Source organism: Oncorhynchus mykiss, chromosome 10 (genome assembly GCF_013265735.2).
Source record: "Oncorhynchus mykiss isolate Arlee chromosome 10, USDA_OmykA_1.1, whole genome shotgun sequence".
Lineage (NCBI taxonomy): Eukaryota > Metazoa > Chordata > Actinopteri > Salmoniformes > Salmonidae > Oncorhynchus > Oncorhynchus mykiss.
The window spans coordinates 3,181,189-3,191,176 of record NC_048574.1 but is presented as its reverse complement, the minus strand read 5'-3'; the positions used below and the strand labels follow the sequence as shown (position 1 = coordinate 3,191,176).

At 44.9% G+C, this 9,988-nt stretch overlaps 1 protein-coding gene across 1 annotated transcript; it reads left to right on the top strand.

The window, feature by feature from the left end:
* Positions 1–291: 291 nt before the first annotated feature.
* LOC110533270 (trophoblast glycoprotein-like) lies at positions 292–2,215 on the top strand. The gene has a single exon (XM_021617354.2). It carries the CDS (start codon positions 623–625, stop codon positions 1,691–1,693), a length of 1,071 nt encoding a protein of 356 aa, XP_021473029.2. The 5' UTR covers positions 292–622; the 3' UTR covers positions 1,694–2,215.
* Positions 2,216–9,988: the final 7,773 nt, after the last annotated feature.

The following is a 9,988-nucleotide window of genomic DNA, read 5'->3' as shown; positions in this document are numbered from 1 at the left end:
CTTTGTTCCATCAGCTCAGCTGAAGTGGCTTTAGAGGTGTTCTCTCCATCACCAGTTGAGGTGGAAGAGAGAGGAGAACAGGAAAGTCTGTCTGTCTGCCTGTCATTCAGTCAGTTCTGTGGATCGTGTCCTCTTCACATGCTGGTGCTGTGAGAGTGTGTGAGAGTGCTACAGGGATCTCTCCTCAGTCTGACTCACTCACTCACTCACTCACTCACTAAACGAGACGTCAAAAACACCTCAGAGAGAGAGAGAGAGAGAGAGAGATGGGGGTGGAGAGATGAGAGAGAGAATAAGCTGCTGTCCACACACCCTAACCCGCAGCCTCTTCCTCTTCCACCATCTCACGTCGCAGCTCTGCCAACATTCTACTGTACTCATACTGTCACCTCACTGCGCGTCAACTCCGGAGGGACAGAGAGACCGGACTCATTTTTTTGGGACGAGAGAGAGAAGGAATGCGAGAATGAAGAAGAATAAATACTATTGAGAGTTGTTTTTCTTCTCAAGCAAACTGACCGACGAAACTACTTGACCTGTGGCCTCAGAGAGAGGGGAAGTGTGTCCTGTCTCCCACTTCGAAACGACGTTGTGCAAGACGTCTAACTGACCTATTGTAAAAATGTATTATTTTGGTGACGTTTTACGAGGTGTTCTTTCTTTTCTGAAAGGCCGGTGTTTTTGTTTATTAGCCGAGGCCGTGTTCGTGTGCTTGTTGTTTTCTTCTGTCAAAGCAGAGGAAGAGTGTCCGTTATCCTGTATCTGTGTCAGAGACTCCGGGACGGTGACCTGCCGGGATACCGAACACACTGAGTTACCGGGTGACATACCTGCGTGGGCGACCACGTTAATACTCAGGGGGAACAACATCTCAACGTTACCGGGAGGAGCGTTCTCCACGAATAACGGGACGGAACTCGAACTAACGACCCTCTCACTGTCACATAACGGGATCATGGTGATCGAGGCTGACGCTTTCACGGGACTCCCCAGGTTGAATTTACTGGATTTGAGCCACAACCCGTTGGTGTATATTTCGGACCGGGCGTTTCACGGTCTGCGGGAGCTCCGTTCTCTTTACCTGAACGACTCGCTCCTTGCTCCAGCCGTGGCGCAGCTCTCCAACGCGCTGCAGGGCACCGAAACGTTACGCAACCTCCACCGGCTGGAGCTGTCAGGAAACCGATTGAAAACCATACCCATCACACGGTTGGACGCGTTCAACCTCCACACTTTAGTTCTCACCAACAATTCCATCGAGAACATTGGTAAAGATAACATATCTAGTTTGTACCGTCACAAGAGAGTGCGCATTTATTTGTCACTAAATCCTTTCAGGTGTAACTGTGAACTCGAGTCGTTCTACCTCTGGTTAAAGAACTCTTCCCAGTGTGTGGACGCTGCGCGCCTCCTGTGCGCCGAGCCTGATGCCAAAAAGGGGATTCCACTGGAGCGGTTACGCGGTGAGGACGTGGATTGTCTCAATGAGAACTTGGAGGCGGTGTCCTACGTGTTCCTAGGGATAGTCATGGCGCTGATCGGTATTGTATTCCTCATGGTGCTCTATCTAAACCGGAGAGGCATCAAACGGTGGCTCAACAACATCCGTGATGCGTGCCGCGACCAGATGGAAGTGTACCATTACCGGTACGAGCAGGACTCCGATCCCCGGTTGGCTAACGTCGCCGTTTAATGTTTAACGTTCACTCCCTCAACCTATGCCATTATCAATCGTTGTTTTATGTACAGAGTAAACTGTTTCATGAACGGAAGAGCAATTAGTATCCGTTTTGTTCTCGACTGATATCAACTGTAGTTGTTTCTAATATGTATGCCAATGATTTGGAAAGCAACAGACTTCATTATCCAAGAGGGACAAATACAATGTGCTTTATTGTAAATATCTGTGGAATTATACATTTCTGTAAATATACAATGTACAACACCAAAAAAAATAAAACATGCTTATCTTCCATCATGGAGACGTGAGAACACATAAGACTTGTTAAAATATAGATGTACAGTAGGACGGTTTAGTTGTGACTAGTTTCAACAACAGAATAAATAGTTTGAGTTCCTCCTACAGATTATTCTAAACGACTGTATCAGTATGTAAGTACATGTATAAACTGTAATTACAGTAGAAAATGTATCTATTTAATAAAACGATTGAGAATTATTAATGGGATTAATGTATGTTGAGCAGCCAGGTCACCCGCGATACAAGTCAATATTCAACGTCCATCCATGCCTGGGGATGTCGGGAGATGACGTGGAAACCTTTTGTGCCAAAGGTTGCATGTTCGAATCCACTGATATAAAGTTTTTTTGGTTTGTTGTTGATTTAAGCCTATCCTAAACCTTAAAACCTTAACTTAACCATTCAGAGTTAATACCTAACCTTAACATTAAACAACTTCGAAATTAGACGTTTGAGAAACATGGATGAACGTCTGATTCTGACGAGAGACTGTGAGAGCTGGTTGATTCGAGAGAATGTGGCACTATAACTTCTGTCCCAGATTATTTTTCTCCATCAACAACTAATAAGAGACTGTGTGTGTGTGTGTGTGTGTGTGTGTGTGTGTGTTTGAGTGAGTGAGTGAGTGAGTGAGTGAGTGAGTGAGTGAGTGAGTGAGTGAGTGAGTGAGTGAGTGAGTGAGTGAGTGAGTGAGTGAGTGAGTGAGTGAGTGAGTGAGTGAGTGAGTGAGTGAGTGAGTGAGTGAGTGAGTGAGTGAGTGAGTGAGAGAGAGAGAGAGTGAGTGAGAAAAAGGGAGAGTGAAAAAGAGATGGATTAAAGGATGTGTAAATACGATGCCAGCCAGACTGGGAGGTGGACCAATCCAGACTGGGAGGTTGACCAATACAGACTGGGAGGTTGACCAATCCAGACTGGGAGGTTGACCAATCCAGATGGGGAGGTTGACCAATCCAGACTGGGAGGTGGACCAATCCAGACTGGGAGGTTGACCAATCCAGACTGGGAGATGGACCAATCCAGACTGGGAGGTTGACCAATCCAATCCAGACTGGGAGGTTGACCAATACAGACTGGGAGGTTGACCAATCCAGACTGGGAGGTTGACCAATCCAGACTGGGAGGTTGACCAATCCAGACTGTGAGGTGGACCAATCCAGACTGGGAGGTTGACCAATCCAGACTGGGAGGTGGACCAATCCAGAATGGGAGGTTGACCAATCCAGACTGGGAGGTGGACCAATCCAGACTGGGAGGTTGACCAATCCAATCCAGACTGGGAGGTTGACCAATACAGACTGGGAGGTTGACCAATCCAATACAGACTGGGAGGTTGACCAATCCAGACTGGGAGGTTGACCAATCCAGACTGGGAGGTTGACCAATCCAGACTGGGAGGTTGACCAATCCAGACTGGGTGGTTGACCAATCCAGACTGGGAGGTGGACCAATCCAGAATGGGAGGTTGACCAATCCAGACTGGGAGGTGGACCAATCCATACTGGGAGGTTGACCAATCCAATCCAGACTGGGAGGTTGACCAATACAGACTGGGAGGTTGACCAATCCAATACAGACTGGGAGGTTGACCAATCCAGACTGGGAGGTTGACCAATCCAGACTGGGAGGTTGACCAATCCAGACTGGGAGGTTGACCAATCCAGACTGGGTGGTTGACCAATCCAGACTGGGAGGTTGACCAATCCAGACTGGGAGGTGGACCAATCCAGACTGGGAGGTGGACCAATCCAGACTGGGAGGTTGACCAATCCCCAAGTGTTAAGGTGACATCGTATACTCCCATGTGTAGTGATGTCTAACAACCCTTTACTGTTGTGAACTGATGTTAATAAGGAATCTCATGGCCCTTTAATGATAAAAATCATTTCCCCAAAATAATGTACAAATGCAAAGGTCTTAACTTCTCAATATATTACACTAACATTATTTTTCTCCCGGAGGAAATCCTTGTTTGGTTCAAAGAGACGACAACATAAACAACAACATAAACGTAGCGGGCTACACTACAAACCACCAATGTAGCCAATTGTGAAACTAACAGTGTCGCCTGTTGTCAGACGAACTAAGTGTCGCCTATTGTAAAACTAACATAACTTAGTCTATTGTAAAACAAACATAATGGAGCCTATTGTAAAACTAACATAACTTACTCTATTGTAAAACTAACATAATGTAGTCTATTGTAAAACTAACATAATGTAGCCTATTGTAAAACAAACATAATGGAGCCTATTGTAAAACTAACAATCTGCTCGACTTTATTCATTTGTGACATTTCACATGCTATTAGAGATGAGGGCAAATATGAGGTTTGAAGGAGCTATAACGTATATCAAAACTAAACGATCCAGTCGAATAAAGAACTAAGCAGTCCAGTAGAGGTCTGTGACTGTGACGTCTCTTTCTGTTGAACAGTGAGCCACGTGTTACATGCGACAGAGACAGATCCCTCAGCGACATAACTCACCAGGAGATGTCAGGAGGTAGAGCCTATAGGACCAGGGCTACTCTGCAGTTCCTAAAGAGAATAACTAAATAGGAGGCCTATTCCCCCATAATAAACGAGTAAAGGAAAGTGATGATGAATAATCTATGGAACCCATTCTACCACGGTCGTTATGAGGGACAATATGAAAAAGATGGGAGAAACGCTGAAGCACTTTTTGTTGGAGAAACATCTCTGTCACATTACCAACCGAGCTTAAGAACAAGGCTGTCGGTCGCGGCGTAGGAGGACGTTTCAGCACGACCTAAGTGTGCTCCAGTACGTCGTCTAAGTGTGCTCCAGTACGTCGTCTAAGTGTGCTCCAGTACGTCGTCTAAGTGTGCTCCAGTACGTCGTCTAAGTGTGCTCCAGTACGTCGTCTAAGTGTGCTCCAGTACGTCGTCTAAGTGTGCTCCAGTACGTCGTCTAAGTGTGCTCCAGTACGTCGTCTAAGTGTGCTCCAGTACGTCGTCTAAGTGTGCTCCAGTGCGTCGTCTAAGTGTGCTCCAGTACGTCGTCTAAGTGTGCTCCAGTGCGTCGTCTAAGTGTGCTCCAGTGCGTCGTCTAAGTGTGCTCCAGTACGTCGTCGGGCAGACGGGATGGGAGAGCTAAATGATGACATGATTATGGCAGAACGAAAAAATATAGTTTGATCCGGCAGGAGGCTGCTGAGGGGAGGACGGCTCATAACAATGTCTGGAATCGGAGCAAATGGACTGGCATCAGACACCTGGAAACCATGGAAACCACGCACTTGATACCGTTCCACTGATTCCACTTCATCCATTACCACGAGCCCCGTCCTCCCCAATTAAGGTGCCACCAACCCCCTGTGGTTTAATCTCATCAGAGCCGTGACTAAAGACCATGAGAATGATGATAGACTAATAAACCCATCGGCTCGCCGCGCGCCACAGTTAATGAGCAGCCTCTGCAGATAGATGACTGCAGCTGTTTGCTTTTTTTAAAAACGACAAGGTCAAACGGGATTCAGTAAGACCGGTCTCCCGGGGATGGGGGGTGGGGGGGTGGGGGGGGGGGGGTGTCTAAGTGATAAGGAGGGTCACTGTGACTGGGTAACATCAGTTTGACCTCAGATAATTCTCTCTCACACACACACACACACAGCTGTCAGTTTCAGCACCAGCGGTCGACTAGGCAGAGATCAGCACCATGGACAGCGACCATACAGCACTAGCCTCAGTGCAATATGCAATTGCACACAACAACATGAAACTATCTTGTTTCACTTATGCGTTTGATTCTCTCTCTCTCATCAAACATATTCCCTTTCACCTGGTGATGCGCTTTTCCTTCTCCTCCTCTTTCTTCTTCTTTCTCTTCCTCCTTCCTCCTTCTTCTTCTTTCTCTTCCTCCTCTTTCTTCTTCTTTCTCTTTCTCTTCCTCCTTCCTCTTTCTTCTTCTTTCTCTTCCTCCTTCCTCCTCTTTCTTCTTCTTTCTCTTCCTCCTTCCTCTTTCTTCTTCTTTCTCTTCCTCCTTCCTCCTCTTTCTTCTTCTTTCTCTTTCTCTTCCTCCTTCCTCTTTCTTCTTCTTTCTCTTCCTCCTTCCTCCTCTTTCTTCTTCTTTCTATTCCTCCTTCCTCTTTCTTCTTCTTTCTCTTCCTCCTTCCTCCTCTTTCTTCTTCTTTCTCTTCCTCCTTCCTCTTTCTTCTTCTTTCTCTTCCGCCTCTTTCTTCTTCTTTCTCTTTCTCTTCCTCCTTCCTCTTTCTTCTTCTTTCTCTTCCTCCTTCCTCCTCTTTCTTCTTCTTTCTCTTTCTCTTCCTCCTTCCTCTTTCTTCTTCTTTCTCTTTCTCTTCCTCCTTCCTCTTTCTTCTTCTTTCTCTTCCTCCTTCCTCCTCTTTCTTCTTCTTTCTCTTCCACCTTCCTTCCTCTTTCTTCTTCTTTCTCTTCCTCCTTCCTTCCTCCTTCCTCCTCTTTCTTCTTCTTTCTCTTCCTCCTTCCTTCCTCCTTCCCCCTCTTTCTTCGTCTTTCTCTTCCTCCTTCATTCTCCTTCCTCCTCTTTCTTCTTCTTTATCTTCCACCTTCCTCCTTCCTCCTCTTTCTTCTTCTTTCTCTTCCACCTTCCATCCTCCTTCCTCCTCTTTCTTCTTCTTTCTCTCCCTCCTTCCTCCTCTTTCTTCTTCTTTCTCTTCCTCCTTCCTCCTCTTTCTTCTTCTTTCTCTTCCACCTTCCTTCCTCTTTCTTCTTCTTTCTCTTCCTCCTTCCTTCCTCCTTCCTCCTCTTTCTTCTTCTTTCTCTTCCTCCTTCCTTCCTCCTTCCCCCTCTTTCTTCGTCTTTCTCTTCCTCCTTCATTCTCCTTCCTCCTCTTTCTTCTTCTTTATCTTCCTCCTTCATTCTCCTTCCTCCTCTTTCTTCTTCTTTCTCTTCCTCCTTCCCTCCTCCTTTCTCCTCTTTCTTCTTCTTTCTCTTCCACCTTCCATCCTCCTTCCTCCCCTTTCTTCTTCTTTCTCTCCCTCCTTCCTCCTCTTTCTTCTTCTTTCTCTCCCTCCTTCCCTCCTCCTTTCTCCTCTTTCTTCTTCTTTCTCTTCCTCCTTCCTTCCTCCTTCCTCCTCTTTCTTCTTCTTTCTCTTCCTCCTTCCTTCCTCCTTCCCCCTCTTTCTTCGTCTTTCTCTTCCTCCTTCATTCTCCTTCCTCCTCTTTCTTCTTCTTTATCTTCCACCTTCCTCCTTCCTCCTCTTTCTTCTTCTTTCTCTTCCACCTTCCATCCTCCTTCCTCCTCTTTCTTCTTCTTTCTCTCCCTCCTTCCTCCTCTTTCTTCTTCTTTCTCTTCCTCCTTCCTCCTCTTTCTTCTTCTTTCTCTTCCACCTTCCTTCCTCTTTCTTCTTCTTTCTCTTCCTCCTTCCTTCCTCTTTCTTCTTCTTTCTCTTCCTCCTTCCTTCCTCCTTCCTCCTCTTTCTTCTTCTTTCTCTTCCACCTTCCATCCTCCTTCCTCCTCTTTCTTCTTCTTTCTCTCCCTCCTTCCTCCTCTTTCTTCTTCTTTCTCTTCCTCCTTCCTCCTCTTTCTTCTTCTTTCTCTTCCACCTTCCTTCCTCTTTCTTCTTCTTTCTCTTCCTCCTTCCTCCTCTTTCTTCGTCTTTCTCTTCCTCCTTCATTCTCCTTCCTCCTCTTTCTTCTTCTTTATCTTCCTCCTTCATTCTCCTTCCTCCTCTTTCTTCTTCTTTCTCTTCCTCCTTCCCTCCTCCTTTCTCCTCTTTCTTCTTCTTTCTCTTCCACCTTCCATCCTCCTTCCTCCCCTTTCTTCTTCTTTCTCTCCCTCCTTCCTCCTCTTTCTTCTTCTTTCTCTCCCTCCTTCCCTCCTCCTTTCTCCTCTTTCTTCTTCTTTCTCTTCCACCTTCCATCCTCCTTCCTCCTCTTTCTTCTTCTTTCTCTCCCTCCTTCCTTCCTCTTTCTTCTTCTTTCTCTTCCGCCTCTTTCTTCTTCTTTCTCTTCCTCCTTCCTTCCTCCTGCCTCCTTCCTCCTCTTTCTTCTTCTTTCTCTTCCTCCTTCCTTCTCTTTCTTCTTCTCTACAGCTATATACTGTGTTTGAAAGTGTCACAGTAACTTCACAGCTAAATGTGAAGAGAAATGTAACTTGCCAAAGTGGTAAATAGGAGACAATTACCACAACGTTCATGTTCCGTCCGTCCGTCTCTCTCTGTCTGTCTCTCTCTCTCTTTCTGTCTCTCTCTGTCTCTCTCGCTCACTCTCTCTCTCTGTGTCTGTCTCTCACTCTCTCTTTCTGTCTCTCTCTGTCTCTCTCGCTCACTCTCTCTCTCTGTGTCTGTCTCTCACTCTCTCTTTCTGTCTGTCTGTCTCTCTCGCTTACTCTCTCTCTCTGTCTGTCTCTCACTCTCTCTCTCTGTCTGTCTCTCACTCTCTCTTTCTGTCTGTCTCTGTCTCTCTCTGTCTCTGTCTGTCTGTCTGTCTGTCTGTTTCTCTCAAGCCATATTACATGAACTCCACTAATCAATTAATCAGGTAATTCCATCTATTAGGAAACTGAGACGATCTCTGAGTGTTGCACCTGGCTCTGATCTGCAGGCGCTTAGCAAGGTCTGACCCTCGTTAATGAATTAACAGACTGGAGATTTACATCCAGGCTGAATATTAGAGACACTACGAGTCCTTGAACATCTCTTATCTCTTCCAGCATGAAGGTGTTTCTCATTTGAAGCTTCAAGGTGGTAGTACTCATCATAGAATAGGCATCATAGAATAGGCATCATAGAATACACATCATAGAATACACATCATAGAATACACATCATAGAATACACATCATAGAATAGACATCATAGAATACACATCATAGAATACGCATCATAGAATACACATCATAGAATACACATCATAGAATACACATCATAGAATACACATCATAGAATACACATCATAGAATAGGCATCATAGAATACACATCATAGAATACACATCATAGAATAGGCATCATAGAATGCACATCATAGAATACACATCATAGAATAGGCATCATAGAATGCACATCATAGAATACACATCATAGAATACACATCATAGAATACACATCATAGAATACACCATAGAATACACATCATAGAATACACATCATAGAATAGAATTTGTGAAAGGGGCATATCTCCGACAGCTTTGACTCACACTCGATAGGGATTCTAGTTCTAAACCATAATCATTCCCACATCTCCAACCAACAGAGTTCTATCGTTCCGGGTCATTCTCAGAGTGTTTAGTTACAAAAGAACACACACTACCGTTCAAAAGTTTGGGATCACTTAGAAATGTCTTTTTTTTTTAAAAATACATTTTTTTTGTCCATTAAAATAACATGAAATTGATCAGAAATACAGTGTTAATGTTGTAAATGACTATTGTAGCTGGAAACAGCTGATTCTTAATAATGGAATATCTACATAGGCGTACAGAGGTCCATTATCAGCAACCATCACCCCTGTGTTCCAACGACACATTGTGTTAGATAATACAAGTTTATCATTTTAAAAGGCTAATTAATCATTAGAAAACCCTTTTGCAATTATGTTAGCACAGCTGAAAACTGTTGTCCTGATTAAAGAAGCAATAAAACTGACCTTCTTTAGACTAGTTGAGTATCTGGAGGGTCAGCATTTGTGGGTTCGATTACAGGCTCAAAATGGTCAGAAACAAAGGCCTTTCTTCTGAAACTCGTCAGTCTATTCTTGTTCTGAGAAATGAAGGCTATTCCATGTGAGAAATTGCCAAGAATCTGAAGATCTCGTATAACGCTGTGTACTACTCCCTTCACAGAACAGCGCAAACTCGCTCTAACCAGAATAGAAAGAGTGGGAGGACCCGGTGCACAACAGAGCAAGAGTACATTAGAGTGTCTAGTTTGAGAAACAGACGCCTCACAAGTCCTCAACTGGCAGCTTCATTAAATAGTATCCGCAAAACACCAGTCTCAACGTCCACAGTGAAGAGGCGACTCCGATATGCTGGCCTAGGCAGAGTCGCAAAGAAAAAGCCATATCA